Source organism: Cibotium barometz, chromosome 62 (assembly GCF_041138505.1).
Source record: "Cibotium barometz isolate CiBa-2024 chromosome 62, ASM4113850v1, whole genome shotgun sequence".
NCBI lineage: Eukaryota > Viridiplantae > Streptophyta > Polypodiopsida > Cyatheales > Cibotiaceae > Cibotium > Cibotium barometz.
In genome coordinates this window covers 32,077,653-32,105,548 of record NC_141107.1, presented here as the reverse complement: position 1 = coordinate 32,105,548, position 27,896 = coordinate 32,077,653, and the positions used below count along the sequence as shown (strand labels likewise).

The following is a 27,896-nucleotide window of genomic DNA, read 5'->3' as shown; positions in this document are numbered from 1 at the left end:
TCTTTGCGCGGCTCAAGCCTATGATGCCATGGCTTACCAAGCAATACATCACATCCATTAAGTGGTGCAACCAAGAAATGCTCATGATCAAGGTAACCTTGGATATGTATGCGCAACTTCCCTATAAGTGGGGTAACCTGCACCTCTTTACCAACAAAGGTAGCTTCCGCTTCAATTTGAGGCCCCATGTCCTCAACCTCAATACCCAACGCGGCTGCCATCTGAATAGAGATGAAGTTATCTGTTGCACAATCATCAAACATAAATAGGACGGGCTGATCCTTGATTTGACCCCATGCTTTGCATACCATCCTCTCTTTTCCATCATGCTTTGTGTTTCCCTGCACATCAGGAACTGCATGCACATTTGCCTTGGTTTGCTTGTCCTCATGCTTTGGTTTGCGGTTAGGGCATTGTCTAAACATATACTCTTTGCTGCCACAAGAAAAACATTTCCCCTCCTTGGCATATTGCTCCCTTTGCTCGGGGGTCAAGCCAAATTTGTTCTTCTTTGGCCCATGATCCTTAGATGAAGTATTTTCAGCTTTACCTCCCTTCTGGACCTCCCGGAAGCTCTTTTTAAGTGGCTGTCCATCTTTTTGCAGGTTTGGGACAGCCTTATCTTTGCCCTTAGAACCCCCTTGATCTTGCTTAATTTTGAGCACCAATTGCTCCGTAGCAAAAGCAGAGGCTATAAGCTGTTGCAAAGTGTGTTTCGGGTGTAATTCAATGCCCGAACGATAAGCTGGTTGCAATCCAGAGCGAAACTTCCTCTTTCTTTCATCCTCAGCGATTTGCATAAAGGCAGTTACCTCAAGCAACACTTTCCAAAACTTATTGACATACTGCTGCACACTTTCATTATCTTTTTGCTCAAGTCATCTACTTTCTTGGCTTCTATGACACTTTGTACATGGAGGTCCTCATGCAAGAATTTCAGCTCTTTCTCTTTTGCCTGCAAGAGCCTCTTCATGTGCTCCAACTCAGCCCTCAATGCATTGAGCTCTTCCTTGTGCATGGGTTCTTTACCACATGATGGCTGTCCCATGTATGCACTGTCATAGACTCTTTCCAGAGACTTATGCCTTCCATACAATGCATCGGAATCCCGTGAAGCACTTGATTGGCCCCTCGAATTCGGCACTTCCAATGGGTTGCCCTGGCTGTCCATTGAATTAAGTCTTCGTGCTAGCTTCCGATCTCAAAACTCCGTGTCTCCACTTGAGAAAGAGAGACGACCGGGCTCTGATACCAATGTGACTGCTCCCAACAGGAGACCTACAGATCGGAAGACAATATATACATATTTAGAACACTTAATTTAACTGTTATGAAACAATGGAAACAACATCAACAACACGGAAACTGGAAATACTAAAAATACAAATGATACCAGCACTGGGGCTGGAAAGAGCCGGCTCCCCCCTCAATACTTTTTTGTATTTCTTGAAGTATTTATATTTGTACAAGTGTCACGGGCCAGGCAGGCCACATTTCTCCACAAGGGAGTAAAAACAACCAAAAAGAACGGGTTCAAGTCGATAAAGAGGTATTGGGTAGAGTAGCCCCAGATCACAGGCTCATTCCCACCTTCACTGAGTGGACACCTACCTTTCACTAGTCTTCTAGGACCATGCACTGAGTTTCTCGTATTATCTTTTGAATTGACCAATGCTCCAGATCCGTCCAAGTAAATCACCAAAGTGACAATCAAGAACCACTATCCTCTCCCTGGATCAGATAACCTAATTGACTCTTTCGTGGGAGCGAAGTATTTCATATTGATAGATTTACGTTCAGCTACCACCAGATACGTATTCATGAAAGGCACGTCGAAAGAACCACCTTTCGGACTAGGTATGGCCATTACGAGTTTCTCGTATTATCTTTTGAATTGACCAATGCTCCAATCACTTTCCAACAAATGATGAACGATCTTTTTCATGAACATTTGGTAAAGTTTGTGGTTGTGTTTCTCGACGATATTTTAGTCTACAGTCGAGCTCTCAAGGATCGTGTTAGTCACCTCACGATTGTCTTGACTATTTTCAGACAAAATCGATTGTGTGCTTAATTTAGTAAATGTGAGGTTTTTATGACAAAATTTATTTACTTGGGACACGAGATCACACGAGACGGGTTGAGCATTGACTATGACCAAGTCCAAAAGGCTTTGGCTTGGCCAATACCACAGACGGTGAGACAACTTCGTTCTTTTCTCGGTTTTGTTGTTTTTCTTCAGAAATCTGTACGGGAGTATAGATTCAGCTCACACTATCGCTGACCGACTTGATGAAAGGTCGTGGACGTAACTCGAATCAACCTATCCCTTGGAATAATGATTTCGATATAGCCTTCAGACTTTTGAAAGATAAAGTCAAGGAAGCCTCTACCTTAGGACTACCCGATCCTAGTCGGCCTTATGTTCTTGAGACTGATGCGAGTGACTATGCGATTGGGACCTCTCTATTCCAAGATGATAGACCTATTGCTTTCGAGAGTTGAAAGCTAGACGACACTCAATGTCATTGGCCAACCCTTCAGAAGCAACTTTATGCTCTCATTTACGCTCTCAAGGTTTGGAGGCATTATTTATATGGCTCCAAATTTGTGGTATTGACTGATTACAGTCAATCAAATGTGTGTGATGCGGATGATTTAAGAGGATGAAAAGCTAGATGGACAGAGTTAATGCAAGATTTTGATTTTAAAATACACTATCGAAAGGGGTCCATGAATAGTGTAGCAGATGCGCTTAATCGTATAGAGGTGAATACTTTGTCGTTCACCGAGATTTCCACTGGCTTATTTCAGTCATTGAGAGAGCTTTGCAGGATTGTTAGTTATTTTGGTCCATATTGGCAGAGAATCCAGGACGAGAGATCATTGATTGACCAAGACTCAATGACTGACCAACCTACCATTCAAGCTGCGCGAGGCCAGTGGATGATTCGGAATGGTTTACTGTTCCATGATGACAAACTTTGTGTACCATAGATCCCAGACATTAGGTCCAAGATTCTTAAGGAGTGTCAGGACGCCCCTTCTCCTGGACACCCCGAGGTACACATGACATTAGCTTTAGTGAAACACACTTTCTATTGGCCAAAGATGAAAGAGTATGTAGAAGATTATGTCCTCAAGTGTCAGGTTTGTCAAGCAAATAAAGCTAAACGCTTTAGACAGGCTAGGATGTTGCATCCTTTGCAAATCCCAGGAGAGTATTTTCATGGACTTTATTACCGGATTGCCAAGAACACGTCAAGGCTAGATTTTTACCTGCACGAAAGATTGTTAGAGCTACGCAATTAGCAAGGCAGTTTATCGAGCAATTGTTTAGCCTGTACGGTTTACCACAGGACATAGTCAATGATAGGGAGTCTAAGTTTACAAGGGACTTTTGGAGGCTTATTTTTGATAAATTGGAAACAACTTTGAATCTAAGTTCCTCAGATCATCCTCAATCTGATGGCCAGACTGAAAGGGTGATCTAGACTTTGGAGGACATGCTTCGTGCATGTCTCCAAAAGACAAGATTCATGGGAGGATTATCTTCCTATGTTAGAACTTACATACAACTGTACTAAGCATACGAGTACAGATTTTAGTCCTTTCATGCTTATGTACGGATTTCAACTTAGATCGCCTATTAGCGTGGGATTTTCATGACTTCAGCATGATGCAACGCGTACTTTTTTGCAGGTCATGCAAGAAATGTTACAAGTTGCGAAGGAATCTATTACAAGTGCTCAAGACAGAGATAGATTTTATTCTAATAGACATTGTTTACTAAGAGAGTTCTTTGAAGAAACAATGGTGTATTTGCAAGTTCGGAACGATTCTGAGACTTTACGGACGGGTCGATCTTCGAATCTATTCCCTAGATACTGTGAACCATTTTGGGTTAAACGCCAGATTGGTTCAGTTGCATATGAATTGGACTTGCCTTCTCATGTGAAAGTTCATCCCGTATTTCATGTCAATAGACTTAAGGAAATATTGGGTGGAACATACCTGTTAGTTACTCCTCAAGAAATCATAAATGTCGAGGATATGACATTTGTGCCACACGAACCGCAAAAGATTCTTAGATTTCGTGAAAGACGATTGCGGCATACCCTACTTACGGAATACAAGATCAAGTGGAAGGATCGTGTGGAGGAGGACGCTACATGGGAGACATGGAGTACTCTTCAGAGCAATTACCCTTGGTTTTTACTGAGCCGAAGAGTGAGCTCTTAGAAGGGGAGTATGTCATGTGCACAGAGTGTATCTACTATGTGTAGCACACGCACACAAGACTAGCTTCGAGGCTTGGGGAAGCTTGGAGCTGGGCACGCTGATTGGCGAGCTGGGCTAGGGATAGACTGACGAGCACACACCCAAGTGTGGATGCCCGGTGACTGGCCAAGAGCCTATAAAAGGGTGGCCAAGGTTAGTCCGTTGATCATAGAGTCTCGCAAGTCTTTGCGAGAGCTCTGCGGTTAGGAGCCTCGATCTAGTGCAGACGTGCACCTGCTTCATGCAGTCGAGGCCGGCAACAGTCTCGAGGCCTGCGAAGGTAGCTCCGTGGCGGGTCGACACGTCTTGCAGTAGAGATTGATCGTTACGTCTTGCTAGTTAGCTCAGCTCGTGGCTCGTTGGGGACAGCCAAGACAAGTGGGTTTTGCCCATGGCTGTCATGGTTGGGTGGTGAGTCAAGCTTGCACCCCCTTCATGGTTTTATGGCTTTGTTTTGCACGTTTGCCTTACGAGGAGATCCTGGAGACTTGACACCAACCGTCGGCCACTCTCCGGCAGATGTGTCGTCCGCGGCCGGAACCTGATGCTCCATTGCCTGAGAGCTTGCCTCTCTCTCTACCACCTGGTGAGGAACCAAACGGGATACGGGAGGGAAGGCAGTCTCCTCTGGAAGCTCTGGCTAGATAGCCCATCTGCCTGCAAATGAAACATTGGCCTGAAAGGCCTGAATACTCCACTCGCTAAAGGACGAGGTCTTCTCGGAGGCATGGAATAGATATAACATGTGACATTGAATCTGGCGAGGTAACACAAATGCGGGGGAGGGGATGGAATCTCGAATGCTCGAGCAAGAGCTAAGGCAGCAGTGGGGAGAGGGGAGGGGTCCATCAGTCTCCCAATGGCACCACCAACCACCGGGAGGAGAGAAAGGTATTCCTTACTAAGGCCTCGAAAGCAAACTATCACTCACTGGGAAGCCCGACACACCAACCAAAGGGTTAGACACAGGATCGAAGCCGTGCTGCCACCGCACAAAGAAGACCTGTGCCGTATGCAATGCAAGGGGACTCAGCTGCATGACTCGGTCTGACACCGTTGGCAAGTCAAACTCTACCTGGTAGTATCCACGCCCCAGAGGGTGAATGTTTGTGATCTTTGCAAGCTCACAATGACGCTCGCCTGTAAAAGATCCCTGAGTTGTGCGCGCGCAGGGCAGCTACCAACAATCTTGCAAACCAAGGTGGAGGCCTCTAATGTTGCAACAATCGTGGTGAGAATCGGAAGGTCCGCTTCGCAAAAGGATATGTAAAAAACCATGGCCTTGCTCGGGGATGACGGAACGGCTGCCATGGACGACTCCTGAGGGTGAAGACCAAAATAAGCCGAGACTTGCGAATAGAGGAACGCCCCAAAGAACTAAGAATCAACCCGCGAGAAAGGGGAAGACTAGAAGAAAAAAAGGGGGGGGAAGTGGGGGGCTGAAGGCGGGAGAGAGGAGAGAATGAACAGGGGGGGGAGGCAGCTGCAGCAAGGGCAAAGAGGAGGGGGGGGGAGGGGCAGGCGCAGGAGGAGGAGGAGGAGGAGGAGGAGGAGGGGGGGGAGGCAGACGGCGCTAGGGCAGCAGCAAAGGGGGGAGGGGAAGCTAAGAGGGAGGTGAAGGAGAGGGAGGGCTGGGGGGGAGGGGCGCAGATGCACAGGGCAGGCGGAAAGGCTGGAAATGGGCAGAACAGGAGGGCGACCAGTGGCGCAGCAACGTGGGGGGGTGGGGGCGGGTGGGGGGGGGGGCGTAGGAGATGCAGCGGACGGGGAGGAGCTCAGGTTCACCAAGGTTTCCATTGCAGGCAATCTATGCTATCGTTAGCTTTCCTTCGGAGGCTGTATTTGTTTCCTTGAGCCAAATGAGCCTCCTTGCCTCACGATACACATATAATCAAGGTTTGACTGACAGACTGGAAAATTTAGAGCATCAACTTTCATGAGAGGAAATCTGGCGTTTTGTTTCTCATCGTTCCATCCATTGGAAGCTGAAAGGTCATCAACAAAAAAGGGACCAACCTTTACAAGTTTTGAAAATCCCACGAAACATTTATGGCCTTTGTCATCTACTCCCACATAGGATCATACACTCCTAGCCTTGCGATTGAGGACCCGTTCAGCAAGCGTGTGATGCTTGGTCCATGCAAAGCCAATGTCATCACCAGGGTTGCTTTTGTTCAACGCTGTACCCTGGTATGAGAATTTATTTTTAAAAAATCAAAACGTTAAATAGAGAGAAGAAGCTCTGTAGTCATCTTTCAGGCACTCCTCAACAATTTACACATGAGCTATGTTGAAAAGAGAGAAATAACTCTGTAGTCATTTTTAAAGCACTTCTCAACAATTTAGGCATGAACAACATTTTGCTAAACTACTTTTAACCTCAATCGGAAGACCAACAGAGGTCTAGAGTCACCTTAGTATGATGTAATGAGGTACTTGCCATGAGCACCAAAGTGCATGGGATAAACCTCTTCAACTCATACATGCTGTTAACTTTCATCGAGTATCTGTAATGGGAGCCCATCCTAGTTTCTGACTACCTTCTTTGAGAATGTGCTAGAAACCAATCACAACCCCATAACAGAGTCATACCAAAAGAGCGCAGAACATGTTGAAGTAAGAATTCCCAAGGCACAATAAGCACACACTAATCCTCATGCTTCAATGTGTAGACTCTTGCATTTGTCGGGCATATGGTCTTTAGCTTGTGCATTTATACTTCTCAAATCCTTTTGTCCTTGCTCATTACTACATGTAGGCTTCTAAGTCTTTTTTCCTTTAAAAGAGAGCTTTAAAGTTGTCATGTTTTGGATGCCAAAATCATGGAGCAGAGCTTTGTTTTTTATCATTGATGTGATTAATCACCCAGACGAGCTGGAAGAGTCTAACAAGGAAAAGAAAGCTTTTAGTGGCACTTTCCCTAGTCCTTTGTCATATGTTCTATGAAAAAACCTTCAACTAGTAGGCAGATAGAGTTTCATACTGATCATGATTTCCCCTATGCTTTTTTAGCCTACATCATACAATCTATCCTCTTTCTTACTTGTACATCATCAAGCCAGAAACCACTGAGGGTAGTCAATATAAACATCCAAAAGACAATAGACAACAAAGAAATTGATCAGCTTCAAGGAGAGACAAAGGTTTAGCAAGGCAAGCATAACTTGAAGAACCTAGCAGCAGGCGTGTGACAGGAAACAACCACATCAGCATAATTCAGCATTGTAATTCGACTCCCATCCCTAATTATGCAAACCGGCATCCTTGCAACTCTTTTTCGCATGGGTGAATATAAATCAATGTATACCTTGTGTAAGCACAGCTATTCTAACCTCCTGACCAGTGCCTTTAGGCAAAGATACCTGCAGAAAAAAAATTGAATAAATGCATTGCTCTTTTCTCCATCTAAACCATGTGTCTACAAACAAACACAAAAAAGTTACAAAATTTGCTGCACAAAGCCGGTTCACTGTTATAAATAATGTATGCCAGGCCTGAAGAGCTATGAGTTCCAAGAAACTATACACAAAATGCCTTCAACGTTACACCACAAAAGAAAAAAGGAATGAATATGCTCTCGACTTCAGCAGCAAGTGTCAGGTTACACTTAACCCTAATGTGCAGCAAGAGCAATGAGTTCCAAAAAAAAAATACACAAAATGCCTTCAACGCTCTCGACTTCAGCAGCAAGTGTCAGGTTACACTTAACCCTAATGTGCAGCAAATGTTGGCAGAAAACAGAGGAGAGAGCAAGAGAGCGAGAGAGAGAGAGAGAGAGAGAGAGAGAGAGAGAGAGCAACACGATGCTGAATGTATTAGAATGATAAGGTTGCATACACAGCCACAAGTACAAGGCATAATAATAAAATGGTGTCCATGTGGTGTCCTTTCACTCTAGGTGGTCAAGAAGGAAAGAGAGGGGGGGGGCACCCTTCAATAAAGAAGGTAAAAAGTGCCCCTTATAAGCCCATGTTCAAGCACTACAACTATGAGTTTTCCTACAAATCCCCTATAGTGATAGTAGGAATTTGTACAAGGTAGCAAATCACTCTCCAAATGGGAGTAAGCTCAGATCTTTGCAGAAACCTTAAAACTTCTCTCTCGGCAATGCCTTAGTAAACAGATCTACAATGTTCTCATGTATAGAACAATAAACCAAATTGATCTCCCGTGCATGTAGACTCTCTCTGACATAGAGATAATGTATCTCTATGTGCTTGGTGCAAGCATGGAAGACTCGATTCCGTGCTATAGCTATAGCACTCTAACTATCAGTGAAAATGGAAGGGGTATATGTTGACAAACAAAGATCTGCCATCAATCTCCTTAGCTATACACATTGAACTGTAGTAGTGAAAGCTACCCTATACTCAACTTCACATGAAGATGTAGCCATGATAGGTTTCTTTTTGCTTAACCATGATATGCATGAGCTCCCAAGAAAAAAGTAATTCCCACTTGTGGAGTGCCTTGTGTCATAATCACTAGCCCAATCCAAATTACTATAAGCATGGAGCTGAAAATCACCCCCCTAGCATAGAACGAACCAAGAGACTAGGTGCCCTGTAAGTACCTGAACACATGCTTAAGAGCTTTGATAAAGGCATATACTTATACATGTGAAGATGCAATAACTCCACGGGCACTTTTATACAACGGGTTGAGTGTGTGTGTGTAATATGCAGAAGCTTACAAACAAGATTATACTGTGATAATGAATATTCAACACCTTGGTACTTGACGATAGCACAATGTAATCAAGATTAGAGTACGAGAGAGAGAGAGAGAGAGAGAGAGAGAGAGAGAGAGAGATTAAGCGTCTACTAAAGACTCAATGGGCCTGTGAGACCAAAGTGAGAGAGAGATTAAGCGTCTACTAAAGACTCAATGGGCCTGTGAGACCAAAGTGATACAATAATGTCCATGGCATATCTCATTATGGAATGGAAAATAAAACAGAAACAAAACACAAACATATCTATCTCACTAGGGGTGATATAAAACTATCCATGGAAACTCATCATGGAATACTAGGAACATAGAAACATGAGAGTAGTATTAGCTCCCCGTAGATGGTATATAACTCTCCAAAATATCAGGTCGATGTTCGGGGGACCAACTACATCCGGCACACTAGAGTGCAAAGGCCCAGTCCGAGGTATCTCCTCTCCAGCGAGGTAGGTCCGAAACAAATTGAGGTGGGTCCACAAGATCCACTGTATCGATGTCCTCCATCTCCTAGGTCCGGAAGAAACTGGTGATGGCTGGTTGGCGAGGGAGGGGGCAAGGTGGCTGGGGCCGAAGCTCTCTCAAGAAAGTGTCCCTGTGTCTACACAGCTCAAGCAAGAAGAGGCCTAGGCAACGCTAGTCTTGGAAGTCAATAATCTTGGAGAGTGGACCAAATCCCTCACGAAACAGACTATGAAACCTCCTGCGGATCTCATAGTATACTGGGCAGCGGCATATGTAATGCTCCTTTGTCTCAACCTTTGTGTGGCATAATCCTTAGATCCTCTCCTCTCAAGGTCTCCGTATGAGCTTCCCGGTTTTGAAGATGCGCTCAGCTCTACCTGTCTCCACTCCGAGGTGGTGGAATGAAACCCGTATCTGGCCAATCGCAATCCGCATGGCTTGGGACATGTGAACACTCAGGTAGCCCGACTGCTGAATGGATCCATCCTTAGTGAGCATGAGGAAGTGATCTCTCGTGCAATGGGTGTAGAGGCTGAGGATCTCACTGGATAACCCAGTTGGTATCCCCGTGAGAGAGCTAGAGAAAAGGGCAATCCAAACTATACTGAAGGGGTGGTAGGCGGTCCATGCGGAGCCCAGATACTCAAAACCAAGTGGAAACTAATGCATACTATACTCCAAAGTGGCCCTCAAGTGCTAGTTGTCTCGAGGACTCAAGGGCAAGCCTCGGGTAACTGTGGGGATCCATGTGAGTGATGCAATGGAGGTATGTGACTGTTTGGAAGAGTGCATCCACAACCATCGGGGCTACAGCAAACTCTGCCTGGAAAATCGGGTGTGGGACTGATGGTTTGCTGCAGATAATACGGGAGAACAACATGACTTAGGGCCCCTCAACTCGCTGCCAATCCTCATCGGATAAATGTGGCCCCAGAAGGCCGCTCCATGCATCAAGGCTAGTGTGACGAGGGTATCAAAAAGCCAACCCTTCGTCCTCGGCTCCTGGAATGTGCCTCGAAGCATTGCTACTCAAGTAAGCTCAAGGCTACACATTCCTGTGTCACTCTGGCATGTGCTGCAGGAAGTATGGTGAAGCGTAGGCCATTGAAAGTCACACCGAGGTAGACATAGGATGAGACGATCTTCACAGGATCCCCTCTATATGTGAAGCTCAATCTGGATGTGAAGGGGCGAGAAGTATTGAAGACAAGGTTAACAAAGAGGTCCGGTTGAGTGCAGAAGTCCTGTAAGGCATCCAACTGTCTCTGAAGCCCTTCGCCTGAATCTGAGAGGAGGACGATGTCATCTGCATAAAGTAGTATGGGGATCAATATGCCTGCCAATGTGGGACCAGCCCCGCCTAATCCGTCAATGAAGCTCGAGATCTCATCAATGTAGAGGCCAAAAAGAGTGGGTGATAGAGGGCAGCTCTATTTGGAAATCTCCTATGATGTACCTCCTGGAGCTCTCACTTGTCCGGTGACGGACTCATAGAGAGTGATGATGCTCCAAACCATGTCAAATGGGACTCCTATTTCCTGTAGACGATGGAGGCGGCAGGCTCAGGGTACAGTATCAAAAGCTTTGGGGAAATCCGCAAGCAACAATAAATCCTCTGATGTGCTCTACCCTCCTCGATGATGGCACAGAGGGTGAAGATGTGGTCAAGGGTAGAGTACATAGTAACAAAAAAACCTGTTTCTAGCTTTCGAAACCTCGAAACCTCGAAACTTTGAAACGGTTTTTAAAAACCTCGAAACCTCTCGAGTACGGCAATTTCGACCAAATTTCAAGTTTTGTTTTTTTTCCCCTGATTTTTCTAGGATTTTTTTATTTTTGATTTTCTTCCATATCCTCCTCATCACCTTCCTTCCCTCTTCTTCTCTTGCCTCCCTCCTTCCCTTTTCCATCTTCTACTACTTCTTTCACCTCTACTCCTTCCTTCATTCTCCTCTTCTTCCTTTCTCTTCTTCTCTCCTCTTCTTCTCCCTTGCTCTTCTTTTTCTTTTCTCTTCTTCTCCTCTCTTCTTTCCAATTTCTACCTTCTCTTCTTCAATTTCTTAAGAGTCCTTGATTGAACCACTTGTGGCATCTAATCAAGCAAAATTGCCATAATGCCTCACCAAAAGAAGGATGGTTCCTCCAGATGTGTGAGAAGAGACCATTTTTTCATCATTACACTATGTTTTTAGATGGCTACTATAGGTTTTTTAAGTATTTAATACTTTATGAAATTACTAATTTTTCGAAACCTTGCGGTTTCTTAGCCGAGGGACGAAACCTTTCGAAACAAAACCCCAAAAACCTCGAAACGAAAAAAACCTCGAAATGTTTCTTGTGACTATGGTAGAGTAGCTCCTCCGAAAGCCTGCCTGTCTTGAGGCTCTGCATCCCTGATTCTCTCCAAATGAACTAAGCTCCCCCTCTAGCACCGATCCATAGAGTTTGGCCAATGTGTGGCCAATCATGATCATCCTGTAATTATTAGGATCAAGTGGATCTCCGGCTTTGAGGATGGGGGTGATGGTGTTGGTGGACCAAGAGGGTGGAAAACCTTCACAAAGAGCTCTATTGAACATGTAGGCTAGCAGGGACAACAGGGTATCATCGGCATGCGAGATGTACTCGGCAGTGAGTCTCTCATGATCTTGGGCTTGCCCATTACGTAGTCTACAAATGGCCTTGAGGACCATGCCCTTTGTGAAGAAGATGGAGGTGGTGGGGCGGGGATCTAGTGGTAGGGGTAGGGGATATGATAGAGGAAGCGTTCATAGGAGTGCCATGTGTCCAAGCAGGTGATAGGTGTGTGGGGGGCCGATAGAGAGAGAGAGAGAGAGAGAGAGAGCGAGAGAGAGAGAGAGAGAGAGAGTTCACAAGATAGGGTCCCAAATACCCTCTAAAGGGCCCCCCACCACGTATGGTGTATTTGCTTTATTAAGAATGATGAGAATAAACCCAATTCTTGGAGACCTTCCTTGGCTACAAACTACACCCGAAAGATGCTCGTTCTTGACCTTCAATGTCACCTTGCATTAGCCTTTCCTTTGGCTGTCCTCGCCCTTGGGGTGCTTCAGCGACTTGCGAATAATCAGATGAATCAAGCCTCATGTTGGCTAATGTTGGAAATATCAGTGTCTCAGTGTGTGTACCCCTGTGTGTCTGTGTGTGAACAACCCCTAAAAAGGCTATTGTTCTTGTGTGTGTGTGTGAAGACTCACTTATGTGAGTAAAAGTGTGCGAACGTGCGCACTGGTGGAATAGTATCTAGATATTATATATCCATTTGACATAATCTATGATATCACTCAAAGAAGTCTCTAAGGCTATAAAAGCATTGTACTTTGGTGAAGCTATTACATTACATCAATCAATCTCATTGAGTCGTGCACCACATCTCTCTCCTATGTAATGTCTCTTTCTCTCTCTATCACCACCATGGCTCTCTTTCAACCACCCTAGCTCACTTGTCTAACCCTATTCCATTAAATGGTATCAGAGCAATCTACTCTCCTGCTATTGCCAACCCACCTATCCCCTTTATGTGATGTCGCCATGATACACGACAATGTTAGCTGTGATAGCTTCTCCCGATTCCCCCATGTACCCCTGTAAAAGCTACAGCTCATAAGCCAGCCAACACATGCAAGCTACTATCAGCGCCCAGTGCCACTTCTATCACCAATCATTGATGTTGCTTGCCACCAACCACCTGTGCGCGCCACCGTCGACTACACACGCTTTGCCAACCAAGATTGACACTGCAAGCACTACTACGAACTATTGAGGTAGGTGCCCCCCTTTCTACTTGTTGTTGTTGCCTAGTACCAGGGCCTTCAAACTACTCAGCACTGACCTACCGCCCTGTGTGTGGTGGTCGTTCGTGCCTGCATCAATCTTCACTCATCAGTTTTCCCTTTGCCATGCCCTTGGTCCCCGGCCTAGCTTCACCGACAGTGGCGCTCGCTGCTGGAACACCCTCCCGCTATCAGCACCTACACAATACTACGTCAATAAAATTTGGGAATTTCAAATATATGGTGTAAATCATCTAATTCAAGATGCTGCCTCAACAAAAAATTAGGTTTGTAGAAATCAGCAAATTTGAAGTCCCTGCATACACAAAATTTAGGGTTTTCTTTTTAATAAAGAATGATGGAGCCAAACAGAGGAAACCTAGCCCATAGTGGCACCCGGTTCGCGCACAGCCCAAGAGGTACGATTCGGAGCGGCCGATACGTACAGTACAGTTCCGTACAGGTGGCGGTACGACCGACCAGGATTCGACCATTTTTTGCCCCTTTTTTGAACTTTTTTTGGGGGCTGTTTATCAACCATTTTTTCGCCATTTTTTGACCGTTTTGGGCGCCGTTTTTGACCATTTGGGGAGCCGTTTCTTGGACGTTTTTGGGACTGTTTTAGGCTTTAGCCTTTGCTTAAGCCTCATTCTATTATCTATATAATATCCCCTCCCCTAACCCCATGCTCACAAGTGCTCATTGCTCAACCCTCCCCTCACAAGTGCTCATTGGTCAAGTCTATCCTCTCCCTTGAGCTCTCCTTAAGGCTCAAGCCTCTCTCCCCTCTAGACTCTCTCGATCATCTCCCTCTTCCTCCACCGTGTTTTTTTATTTTTAAGTATTTTTTAAATGGACCATACCTCCACCGTATTTTTTATTTTTTAAATGGACCATACCTCCACCGTATTTTTTATTTTCAAAATTTAGCGGTGCGTTCCGAGATCGTATTTGAACATACCGTACCGAATCGAACTTTTTGTACCTAACAACTATGACCTAAACCTAGCCCTAGAAAGATTTAGTGGGAACAACTTCCCAGCTTGGCAGACTAAGATAAGGTTACTCCTAATGAGGGGTGAGATTTGGAGCATTGTCAAAGGTACTGAGAAAAAACCAAAGGGAACACGTCGTAGTGCCATGTCTCATCCCTGATCATATCCCTCATTAGGCATCGCTATTAGGTGCATGTATGCATCATCATCAAGTTAGCATCTTGTCGCCACAGCAGATTTCAGCATATATCTGTTAGTCGACAGCAATAGATGCTAGTCAGCAGCATCAGCCAGGGTCGATAGCATTTATCAATATTTATGGTGAAGAGTTTGGCATTTTATGTCAAATTCCATGTCAAAGGACGGAGAAGCTGGCCAACAGCCCCTAGATCTGGCCGACCAGCATCCATGCATCATATATAAGGACGTAGTGCATTAGCTCATAAATCATCTTTCTCCCTTTTGGAGATTGGTCATATAAGTAGTCAGTAGCCCTTTTGGGAAGGCCAATGGCCAAGCATACATGTAACCTTTTCCTTGTACATAATACATTATACTGGAAAACATGTCTATCTCTCTCTTCTCTTATGGGTTTTGCATTAATAAGCAGAAGGGGATGTCACGTGCAAAAGCATATAATCCCTTATCATATCCCTCATTACGCAACAGTATTAGGTGCATACATTCATCATCATCAAGTTAGCATCCTCTCAGGACAGATTTCAGCATGTACCTGTTAGTCGGCAGCAGTAGATGCCAACCAGGGTTCAACAGCATTTATCAGTATTTATGGTGAAGAGTTTGGTATTTTATGTCACACATTTCATGTAAGAGGACACAGAAGCTGGCCGACAGCCCCTTGGACTGGCTGACCAGCATCCATGCATCATATATAAGGAAGTAGTGCATTAGCTCATAAATCATTTTTCTCCCTTTTGGAGATTGGTCATATAAGTAGTCAATAGCCCTTTTGGAAAGGCCTATGGCCATCAACCCCTTGGACTGGCTAACCAGCATCCATGCATCATATATAAGGAAGTAGTGCATTAGCTCATAAATCATTTTTCTCCCTTTTGGAGATTGGTCATATAAGTAGTCAATAGCCCTTTTGGGAAGGCCTTTGGCCAAGCATAAATATAACCCTTTTCTATGTACATAATACCTTATACTCGAAAACCCCTCTCTCTCTCTCTCTCTCTCATGTGTTTTGTGTTAGTGTTCCTAAAGGGTGCTTAAGGGCTTTGATTAAGACATAAAGGCTTACCCTATGTCACATTGGTATCAGAGCATCACGTGCAACCACATCACCAAACATTGCAGGTCCCACAGCTTCACATCACAATATGTAAAGTTCCCATACTCGGACTAGCTTCACATCAGAATATGCAAAGTTTCGATACTCGGACTAGTAGTCATGCCTTGACTAGTAGCCACACCCACCCTACCTTCATCGCGCAGGAGGACCAACATCCACTCCAAGGGCATTGTCATAAGGGGTGTACAGGTCCAAGCAAGGTAAACACAACCAGTTAAGAAACATCAGGAAGGTGCATACATTAGGTGAATCCTTAGCATTTAGCCCATGGAAGTTAGGTCCTCAAAGGCGGAAGCAGCAGCCTCAGTAAGGTGCCTTGATCAACCTCAATCATCAATCATAAGTCAATGCACTCAAGGACAAGGGTATGCATGCAAGGGGACAGCATTGGAACAAATGCACAGTCATGGAGTGGAATTAGAGGCTAAACAAGAGATTCATTTAACGTGCCAGGGAAGAAGTATGACAAAGTTAGAATCCCATAGCAGTCAAGGGATGATGACAATCATCCAAAGTCAAAGATAGAAAAACTTGAATTCCAACATCAAGCTCAGCAGGAGGGGATGTCACGTGCACAAGGCAGTGCCATGTCTGATCCCTGATCACATCCCTCATTAGGCAGAAGCATTAGGTGCATACATGCATCATCATCAAGTTACCATCCTGACGGCAGCAGATTTCAGCATATATCTATCAATGGGCAACAGTAGATGCCGCCAGTCGACAGCATCAGCTAGGGTCGACAGCATTTATCAGTATTTATGGTAAAGAGTTTGGCATTTTATGTCACATAATTCATGTCAGAGGACATAGAAGCTAGCTGACAACCCCTGGAACTGGCCAACTAGCATCCATGCATCATATATAAGGAAGTGGTGCATTAGCTCATAAATCATCTTTCTCCCTTTTGAAGATTGGTCATATGAGTAGTCACTAGCCCTTTTGGAAAGTCCAATGGCCAAGCATATAACCTTTTCCAGGTACATAATACATATACTAAAAACCAATCTCTCTCTCTCTCTCTCTCTCTCTCTCTCTCCCTCTCTCTCTCTCATACGTTGTGTGTTAATGTTTGTACATTGTGCTTAAGGGCTGTGATTAAGGCATCAAGGCTTCTGCTATGTCACAGAACAGCCACATCTCCCAAGGTGAAAGCATGGAGCAACCGAAATGATAAGAGTTTTGAAACATATTGGTCTCGGTCTCACCGACAATCTCATACACCACCTCAACTTTGATAAATCTGCAACAGAGGTATGGGATAAGCTTGAGAATTTGTTTAAAAACAAGATAAATAACTAACGTCTTTCTCAAGCACAAGTACTATACTTTAAAAATGAAAGAACATCACACTCTCCAAGAGCATCCCACCATAATAAGATCACTTCTGCAACAACTCACAGCATTAAATGCAAAATTTGATGAGGATGATCAAAAGACAGTTCTCTTTTCTATGTTGGAGAATGCACAGGCGTAAGCATAAACAGAACAACAATGAGAGAGAACAAAGAAGATGGAGAGAGTTTTGACAAGATCATATTTTATAATAGCAACAAGCTTTACATTGGCAATAGCCAACAGAGGTGTTGAACAATGTGCACGGGAATGGATTGATCAAGTGCGCAATGGAAAGACTCCTTATATAGTGACTTGGGAACTAGTCGGCAGTCCCTAGAACTGGCCGACTGCTCCATGACCAGCTACACATGGAGAAAATATATAAAATACCCAAAATAAAGACACAACCCCATAACACTGAGATGCATTAAGTCTTAACACCCCCTCTGCAGCTCATAGTGTGCAAGAGTCTGAAGAAGATAAGTTGATGAAGATGCAACCATGGACCCTCCAGCACCGCGAATACTCGAATCACCTCGAAGAGAGCACCCACCAACCTGTTTCTCGAAACAAAATGCCACCACGAATAGCAAGGATCATCGCTTGGCTATGAATTCCCACACAAGTATGCAGTGAACTATAAGAATAGATGATGAGCTGCTGGACACACTTCGCCCATAATCCCCAACAGTGTACGGAAAACACATCACGTCCCAAAAGCCTCGAACAATGAACTCGGAACAGATCCAGTTCATAATCTCTGCTACGCAAAAGATAATCATGTCTTGCCAGATGTCTAATGCTTGGAACTCCGAATCACGGTCCCCACGCACCAGTAAATGGAGCTATAAACAGCCTCCTCTCTCACCCACAAGCCTCCTCTGGCTGGAAGCACATGGGAGAAACTGCATGTATACTAGAGAAGTACACCATCTAGGTCCTCATGAGCCGAAAGCGCCCTTCCACAACATGTGCATCATGGGAGCATCACCAGGAAGCCTTAGATGTGTTACTAGAAACTGTATCACTGTCGTGTGTCATGTCTTTGCTCTTTTTTTGAAATGAAGACTTGTTGCCCTTGGTTTGGTCCTTCTTCTTGGACAAACAAACTTGGACAGATGTCCTCTCTTCCCACAAGAGAAGCAGCAACTGAAGTAAGTGCCTGATCAGAATCAACCTAGCCTATACTAGCTCGCTGAAGCTTCGGCTCTCCCCCCTGCTTGCGCTGTAGCCTGCACGCCCTCCCCCCATAGTTTCCAAAAACGGCATTTCTGGACCACCGAAACGTGGAAACGTTTCGGAACGTTTCCAAAAACGGAAACGGCGTTTCCAAGTTTTATTTTCTCCAGGGTTTAGAAACCCGCGTGCTCTCTTCGCCGGCATTTTGCGCCTTCTTTCCGCCGCCTGTTTGGAGCTGCTCTAGCCATCTACCTTGCCCTCTACTCCTCTACCTCCACATCAGCCCTCTACCACGCCCTCTACCTCTCTACTTGGGGCCTCCACCTTTGCCATCTAAGCTCTACCAAGCAAGAAGGAGTCACACCTTGCTCGCAGCCTGCAGGACCAGAAAAACAGCCTCCACTTCTCGAATCTCTCCGAGTCTTCCGACCTCGAACCGCACAAGTAAGTTAAGTAACATGGCTCGGACTCCGGATCCTCTTTGGCAGCATGTGGAGCAAGTGGGGGGATCTGGTGGCTCCAGGAAATGGAGATGTAAATATTGTGGGTTGGTCAAAACGGGGAGTGTCACCCGTGTGAAGGACCATCTTGCTCATGTTCCAAACAAAGATGTAGGGCCATGCCCCTCTGTTCCTCTAGATGTTCGGAAAAGCCTTGAAATGTGAAGGCGAAAGCGTTTTGCCATTCCCGAAGAGGAAGTATCTACAGCAATGGGTGGTCAAGAGCATGAAGCTGGTTCAAGTCAAGCAGCAGCAGCAAAGAGGGCCAGAGGCAGAGACACAGGATCAGATTTCTCCTCTACCTCAGTGTCGGGTGTGCATGCAAGGAGGACTCCTTTGCCAGGTGATGTATCACATTCACAAGACACCCCTCCAATAAATACTGTACAAAGGGCTAGCATCCAAGCAGGATTTCAAAAGCAAGCAATTGCAGAGGCAACTAGGGAGCTCACCCGGATGTTCATACGGTGTGCCATTCCCTTTCATGTGGCCAAGACAAATCAATGGAGGAAGACCATGAGGGCCATCATCCGCATTGGATGCGAGTGGGATGGCCCTACATCTGAGGCTCTGCGGACACAAGAGCTAAAGCGGGAAAAATCATGCATAGAAGTGCAGCTAGAGCCCTTGAAGGAAACATGGAAAAAGTATGGCTGCACTATATTGTGTGATGGGTGGTCAGATGTACGCAGGAGAAATGTATACAATGTTTTGGTGTCATGCTGCAAAGGCACTATGTTTTTGAAAGCCATTGATGCCTCCCTCCCAGGTCTCACAGTTACAGGTGCATTTATTTGGACACATATAAGGGAGGCTATAGTGCAAGTTGGGCCTAAGAATGTTGTGCAGGTGGTGACAGATAATGGAAGTAATTGTAAGTCTATGGGCTCTATGCTAGAGGACGAATTTCCAGCCATTGTGTGGACCCCTTGTGCATCACATAGCCTCGACTTATTGATTGAGGACATTGGTCAAATACAATGGGTTGAAGCCATCTTTTGCACCGCACGAAGCATGGTGAAGTTTGTGAAGAAGAGGCCAAAAGTCTTGAGCATGTATCGGGCCTACAGCACTCTTGAGCTATTGCAACCTGCAGCCACCAGATTTGCATACATGTTCATTGTGCTTGAGAGACTCCTGCGAGTCCGCAGAGAGTTGGTACGCACTGTCTACTCAAATGAATGGCTAGAGTGGGATGAGAGAGAGAGCCCCAAGGCAAGAGCTTTTGTGCGTGATGTCATGAGAGAGGAGTGGTGGGTAGAGGTTGAGGGGTTGATCAAAACTCTCAACCCCATCTACCGTTACGCATTACAGACATGGAGGGCAGTACTCTAGGCCTTTTATACGAGTACATGGACAAGATTGGGGAGGCTCTCAACAAGCAAGAGTACTTGAGAGCAGAGCAGTAAGTCTCCTCAGTCATGGCTACCCTTGCTTTACTTCTTATCTTTATTTTACTCTTGAGTCTTTACATTGGTCTCGACTCTTGACTCTTGTTTTTTGTCCTTTTTTATCTTATGGTTTGATCTCTAAAGGGTTGATGAAATCAAGGCTGTGTGGAATCGGCGATGGGATTGGTTTCACAGGCCGATTCATGCAGTAGCACATGTATTGCATCCTTTGTGGCGAGATGAGGAGCAATACGAGGACGAGGAGCTAGAAGAAGGCTTCATGACATACATGAGGAACTTGACATCTGGTAATGTGCACATGCTGAAATGTATAGAGGATGATCTCTTGGCCTTTCGCAACCAGACAGGGAGCTTTGGTCGAGAGACTGCAAAGCTTCGAGAGACTCAGCTACAGCCTGTCTCATGGTGGGAGAAGTATGGAAATTGTGCTCCCACGCTGGTAATTCACTACCCTTAACTACAGTTTACATAGTACACTGTACAATGTGCATCTTTCTTGTTTCCACTTAGTTCTAATTTCTAATTGTATGTGCATTTCAATAACAGAAACGCATCGCCATTCGAGTGCTCTCACAGGATTGCAGTTCGGGTCCATGTGAGAGGAATTGGAGCACTTGGGCCCTCTTCCATACAAAGAAGAGGAATAGGCTGAGTAGCGCTCAGCTAGAGCGGTTGGTGCTTTGTCATTGCAACCTCCAGCTCCTTGAGAGGAATGCCCGACATCCGGGGCCTTCGCAGGTGAATGTGGATAAGATCGACATCATGAGGGAGAGGTTCATCCCAAAGATCCCACGGAATGAGCGTGATATGTACACCTTGCTTTATGAGGAGCTGATAGTGCCGAGCCACAACACCCGCTGCACCACCCATTCTCAGAGGCAGAGGGGGGGATCCATCGCTTCCACTTCAGCAGAGGCAGAGGACCACGATCCTACCATTTCTTCATCTGAGCCTAACTCTCATGAGTCGGAGGATGACTCCTCCATGGATGATCTTGATGAGTGATTTTTGGAGCACTTAGCTCTAGGATTTTGTCATGCCAGCAGCTGCTGCCAGCCTGCCAGCCACATGGATATTTTTTGATCATGTTTTGTATTTACTATAGTCTATACATATGGATTATGGATTATGGATGACGGATGATGGATGATGGATCTTGTTTTGTATTGACTCTTTTGAGGCTTGAGCCTACAGTTGTCATTTCTAAATTTTGATCTATCATTTGAGTCTTTGACATTGAACTTAAGCAAAGATGTATTTTTCAAGCTTTTGTAATGTTTTTATTAATTATATATGTATGTATTAAACCCTAAAACCGAAACTCCGTTTCCCCGTTTCTTCCCGAAGGCCGAAACTCCGAAACTCCGTTTCCCGCCGTGCTCCGCACCCCCATTTCCGAAACTCGTGGAAACTATGCCTCCCCCCTTCCATCCCTCGCGTCTGTTCCCCCCGCCTGCCCTGTGTTTTTGCCGCCCTCGCGTATGCTCCCCCCCCCCCCCCCCGCCTGGTCTTCTTGCGCCCCCCGCCCCAGCACTGTAGCGCCCGCCGCCCCCTGCTCCTCTCCTTTGCGCCCCCCTCCCTTCTTCAGCGCCCCGCGCCCCTCCGCCAGCCTCCGCCCTTCTGCCCCCCCACCCCCTTTCGTGTTGCTTCCTCCCCCCCTGTTTTTTTTTCGCCGCCGCCTTATCCCCCCCCTCCCCTTCTTTCTGCTTTTTTCCGTCCCCTGGGTTTTTTTTCTCTGCCTTCCGCCTTTTCCTCTCCGCCTTTTGTGCAGCTCAGTTCTTGCAGGACTCTCCGCATTCGCTCCACCTTCGACATAGCTTCAAACACTCATGGAGGCTCCTCCCGCCCCACCTCAGAGGGACTCTTCCGCAGCCCCCTCGCCCGCCCCTGAGATACCCCCATCGGGCTTTCTCTTTCGCCAGAAGAGGAAGCGAGCCTCGCCGCCGCAGAGGTGGAACGCCTCCAAGCACATTCCACCATCTACCGTATAGTCGGCACTCGCCCCAGCAAAGGGGAGATCCGGGATCTTCTCCAGGCCCGCCTTCTTGCAAATGTGGGCAAGATCCTAGACGTTCAGTTAACTGGGCTGTGGACACTACCAAATTGAGTTCGAGACAGCCCAGAGCGTGGCCCAGGTCCTAGCCATGAGTCCCCTTGACATCAGGGGTGCTCGGGCATTTTTCAAACCTTGGCAACATGGCTTTGACCCAGCAGCGGCCGAGCAGGGAGAGCGCCTATTCCATGTTACAGTTTGCTTCCCTGGACTCCGTCGTGAGTACCTTCCACTCCTTTCTAGGCTAGGAGCATTGGTGGGCTCGGTGCTTGAGACTAGCCCCACAGCAGCTTCAGTGGTGGCTAGAGCAGCTGGGCTACCTTCGGTCAGAGTTTTGGTTCTTGACATCTCCTCCCTTCCGAAGGTCATTCAGCTACCTGGGATAGAGGGGGGGATGGATTGATCAGAGAGTGGAGTTTTCGGGGCTCCCGAACCAGTGTTTTATCTGCAAGCAGGTCGGCCACATGGCCAAGGCCTGCCCTCGCAAGAGACCCCGACCTTCACCACAGCAGCAGGCCCCCGATGGCCCGCCCACACATGCATCTCAGCATGCAGCCTCCGGGACACCTGCTCAGCCCTCAAAGACCTCGGAGTGGCAACCTAGACAGGGGCGCCGTAGAGGGAGACAGCCACAGCAGCACGCCCAGAGACCAATGCAGCAGCAGCAGCCACAGTCTCAGCATCACTCGGTTCCCGTGAGAAACAGCTTTCATCCCCTCCAGGAGGAGACCCCAGCGCCGACTGAGGACCAGGAGATGCCAGCACCCCCTCCTTCCCCCCCTCCCCCGTGAGGAACAGGAGATCCCAGCACCCCCTCCTTCCCGTGAGGAACAGCTTTGCTCCCCTCCAGGAGAAGACCCCAGCGCCGACTGAGGACCAGGAGATGCCAGCACCCCCTCCTTCCCCCCCACCCCCCCTTCCCCCGTCCCCCCCTCCCGCCTCACTTCCACCTTCGCCTCCTCCCGCTCCCGCTCCGGTTTTGGCAACGGCTCCTTCTCCACCCCCTTCTCCCTCCCCTCCTCCCCCTCCGCTCGCCTCAGCTCCCCGGGAGGCCCTGGCAGTTCCCTAGCACTCACCTGCAGTCCGGTGAAACTGAGCACCGACCTTGCTCGAGCACCGCAGATGAGACTTACCATGCCGATTCGGGCTTCACGGATATCCTCTATCCGCAGTCGGCTGAGTCGTCTCGACACTAGACAGTGCTCAGAGGCTTTTGATTACTCCTTCACACGGCTTTTGGAGCGGAGGGCCCCCATGAACCAGCACCCATTCATGTAGTGATACCTCCGGCCCAAGGGGAGGAGGCACTTGATTCAGCGGTGGCCTTCTCATTCCCTCTCTGTGGCCCTAGCGACCGGGAGTGGACTCTAGATCTCGCTCTTAGCATTTTGAAGACTCAGGCAGTTGAGTTTTCTCACCATGTGAGCGATCTAGAGGTGACAGACGTGATAGGCCGACTATGGGAGTTGGCTCATTTTTTCTTTGATACAAGGAGTGTGGATGCCTCCGGGATTCGACATTTGGTGGTTCGCATAGTGGCCAACCTAGCACGCGACCCTGGATATGTATGCATACACGAGGTTGCTCTGTCTGAGCGAGAGGCAGTCGCCATGGGACACAGCCACTGGCGCCTGATCCGAGATTCTTGCAGCACACCGGGTGGGCAGATTCGTAGCCGCTCAGATGGGGACTATTCTCTCCATCCAAGCCGCTTGCGAAGGCCCGCCGTACGGCTGAGACAGCCTCCACCTCAGCAGGTCATCCATGAGGATCATCTCATGGAATGTACAGGGCCTTGGCGGCGCACATTATGTACATTATCGTGGTTGCTTGAGGCAGGAGCTTCAGAGATGCCTGGTTGGGGGCAGTATTCATATTCTGATGATGTAGGAGCACCATTTGGGTGAGAGCAGGATCCGGAGATATGGTTCGGTGATGCCTGGTAGATGGGACACATTTTGGTCTACAGGGTTTGGCCCCTTGGGTGGGCAGGGAGGAGTATGTATGGTCATTGCAGATGTATGGCGGCAGGCCATTGTGGATCGCGGGATCATTGTGCCTGATAGAGCACAGTATGTCATGCTGAGGATGCATGATGAGCTCTTTGGCGTGCTCAATGTCTATGCGCCCAACCATGCTAGTGCCAGAGCAGAGTTTTGGACCTAGGTTACGGATGCGTTGCCAGAGACCGCACATTGGTGTGTCAGGGGAGACTTCAACATGCTTGAGGACCCGGCCGATAGGGTGGGAGGCAGTCATGTTACAGTGCACGGCACGAAGCTTGCAGCTTGGGAGCGATTTTGCAAGACACTGAGAATCACTGATGCAGGGCAACATGAGGCTTTCTCCCGCTCTCAGGACAGTCTTAGTTTTTCTCGGTCGGATCGCCGACAGGGAGGGACTAATCTATCACGGACTGATCGCTTCTATGTGGGCGACAGGTTAGGGGAGCGTGGGGGCTCCGTTGGCATTCTCGCTGGCACCTCTTTTTCAGACCATGCGCCAGTTATTTTGACTCTTGAGGAGAGGACACGGGAGACCAGCTTGCAGTTGAGGATCCCAGAGAGGGTACTTTCAAATCCTAGTCTTTCTGAGGACATTGAGAGCATATGGCATGATAGCCAGAGCTCTGACCAGGATGCAGTAGGCCAGTGTGCCCAGGGACTCATCGAGCTCAGCTCTTTTTTGCACGCTGTAGCCTTGACACGGCTGGGAGAGACTCGCGAGCGGGAGCATCGGTTGAGACGTAGCCTTGCTTTGCTCCAGCGCCTTCAGGAGCAGCAGCCTACATGTGAGTGGGTGGCGTCCCAACTGAGCCAGGCACGCCAGGAGGTTAGAGAGGCAGAGGAGCAGAGACATGAGTTCTACTATCGTCGCCAGGCCTCTCAGTGGACGCAGCTTGGTGATAGAGTGACTGGGGAGTTTTTTGAGATTACTGGACCCCGCCATGCTCGAGCAGGAGTTCGCCAGCTCAGGAGGCAAGACGGATCGGTAGCCACTGAGCCTGGGGAGATCAGAGCCATTGCCACTGAGTTCTATAGAGACCTGCTTTCAGCGGCGCCAGCCACTGAGGCTCGGGATGCTTGCAGACAGACTGTGTGGGCCCAAGGAGGGTCACAAATCGTATGCGCACAGTTCTGGGTGAGCCTCTTTCAGAGGTTGAGCTTGCTGAGGCCTTGAGGGTCCTTCCGCGCCATAGTTGCCCTGGGGAGGACGGATTGACACCTGACTTTTTTATGCGCTATTGGGACCTTTTGGGGCCAGGCCTCCGCAGGGGCTTTCAGTATGTTTTGGACACTGGGGTGATGCCACAGAGCTTTTCAGAGGGCTTGATCTTTCTTATCCCCAAGGGGGAGGGAGTATCAGATGATATTCGGCATTGGAGACCTATTACGATCCTCAATACTGTCTACAAGGTCTTAGCAAAGGCCTTGAGTTTGAGGATCCAGCCCTTCCTGGGGGAGTTGATTCATGCTACCCAGACAGGATTCGTCAAGGAGCGCAGTATCCTTGACAACATTTTCACCTTCTAGGAGGCGACGGCCCAAGCTAGATTTCTGGGTGAGGACCTGGTCGTGATGCTACTCGATTTTGAGAAGGCATACGATAGAGTCAATTTTGAGAAGGCATACGATAGAGTCGATTGGGGTTTCTTAGAGGGCACTATGCTTCGCCTGGGCTTTGAGCCAGTTTGGATTCAAGGAGTGGCGGCTCTACATTCCACAACTCATAGCCAAGTGCTGATGGCAGGCGGACAAGGGCCGAGTTTTGAGTTGACCAGATCAGTCCGTCAGGGGTGTCCTCTCGCCCCGTTTCTTTTTCTCTTCTTTGCTGAGGCTATGAGCATGTATCTGACGGCAGAGGAGGTTGGTTTGAGAGGACTCCAACTCCCAATCCGGGGGGAGGACCAGCTTGATGCTGAGTTTGCGGATGACACGGGTTTGTTTTTGCATGGCCAAGAGTCCAATCATCCACGGGCAGAGCAGTCGCTTCAGGTTTTTAGTGCAACTTCGGGAGCATTGATCAATTGGCGCAAGACAGTGGCCTTTTGGATCAGTAGCGCTCCCACTCCGGCATGGAGCCCAGACCCAGGTTTTAGATGGATTCCTCCTGGCACAGCAATGCGGTATTTGGGATGCCAGATTGGACTAGATTTGTCACCTAAGCAGCAGATTGCCCCGCTTCTTCTGAGCATTCGGAAGAAGCTTTTGTATTGGAGTACAGCTCGGCTATCCTTGGCTGGGAGGGTGGTGGTGGCAAATCAGGTGCTTTTAGAGACCATGTGGTACATCACGTCTTGCTGGATCTTCTCGAGCTCTTGCATCAGCCAGGTACAAAGGTTGATCAGGAACTTTCTTTGGTCTGGACGAGATGGTCAGCCAGCCCGGGCTAAGGTTTCTTGGGCAGTTATTACACTTCCGCTGGCCCAGGGGGGCTTGGGCATTATAGATCCAGTTGATCAGAGTAGAGCCTTATTGGGGAAGCTTATTGTTCGGGGGCTTCTTCCAAGCGCAGAGCCTTGGAAAGAGCTTCTTTTTAAGCGGCTGCAGGCTAGGGCTCCCCCAGCAGGGGGCACTTGGGCACCAGAGATACGATGGATCTTCATAGAGATGAGGAGGACAGGCCTGAGTAGAGGATGGGAGGACAAATTTGCCTTGAGCATCCTACGAGCTTGGGAATTGCTGAGACCGGGGCTCTCTCAGAGACCTCCTTCTTGTGATGAGGAGCAGGCCAGACAGCCGCTCATTTGGAGCCCAGCGGTACGCACAGAGCAGGGTCATATGCTGGGTTCTCGGCCTCGTCTAGCCTGGGGACCATTGGCGGCAAGCCCAGCACGTAGTTTTGGAGACTGGCAGGCCTTCTACAGTCTCCCAGAGGAGATCCAGGTGGAGAGGTTGAGTCACTTCAGAGGGGGGCTGATTATGAGGGATGACATTCAGGAGGCTCACAGAGGAGTGGTTCACGCCTCTCGAGCCAGTGGCCCCACGGTGGATGGGAGCCTTTACACAGTTGGAGATCCTGATTGCTGTCAGAGCTTGCACTGAGGATGGTAGATGCCTCTACTATGAGATCCAGGATGAGGGCAGACTTCAGAGAGTGGAGGCGGAGCCTTTGGTTGCAGAGTGCATCTTTCAAAGGATACGGGTAGTGGCCGCCGCTTCCCGGAAGTGGCATATTGATCCAGACCCTACAGATGTGGACTCTGATTGGCGCATATGGGCATATGCAGCACGCCCCTTGGCCCCCGGCTCCAGTGGGAGCCTGGCGAGTACGAGTGGCATGATCCTTATGCATCCCCCGAGGCCACAAAGATCACCTTTTTCCAGTACACTGTTCGGTTGGGGAGACATATTTTGACGGCAAGGAGGATGGTCTCTCCAGCTGCATCGAAGCATTGGCGGCTACAGGGACTCTCACAGGAGTTCCTGAAGGATTTTTGGACCAGGCTCTGGGCTAGTCGACAGGCACGCAGGATCTCGCCTTTCCAGTGGCTCTGCAGTTGGCACCTGGGTTGTCTACAGTGGTCTTCCGGCGGCCTATGTCCGATGCCGCCACCCTTTGGAGACAAAGAGACATTGCCTATGGGACTGTCCTCAGGCGCAGCAGATTTGGCTGCGGATGCTGCGCATTCTGGCCCCCCTCTCTCTCCAGAGGGCATGTATACGTGGGGTGCCGCTGCTTGGTCGACTTCGTCAGGGCCTGCTCTGGGATATGAGACGGAGCAGGATAGCCAAGCCATCAGATTCATTAGGGGCCAGCCTCACCTTGTTCCTTCACCGGATTTCTCGTCCGTCGACTGGACACACGAGAGGGATCTACGAAGGGAGCTCCTCAG

General features: G+C 47.9%; 1 protein-coding gene across 1 annotated transcript in view; it reads right to left on the bottom strand.

Annotated features, from left to right (window-relative positions):
• LOC147604367 (uncharacterized) overlaps window positions 1-27,896 on the bottom strand; it is a 71,926-nt gene that overhangs the window by 14,865 nt on the left and 29,165 nt on the right. The window contains exon 3 of the mRNA XM_086795709.1: window positions 7,589-7,643. Within this exon, the coding sequence (XP_086651835.1) occupies window positions 7,589-7,643 (55 nt within the window). The remainder of the gene's footprint in view (window positions 1-7,588; window positions 7,644-27,896) is intronic.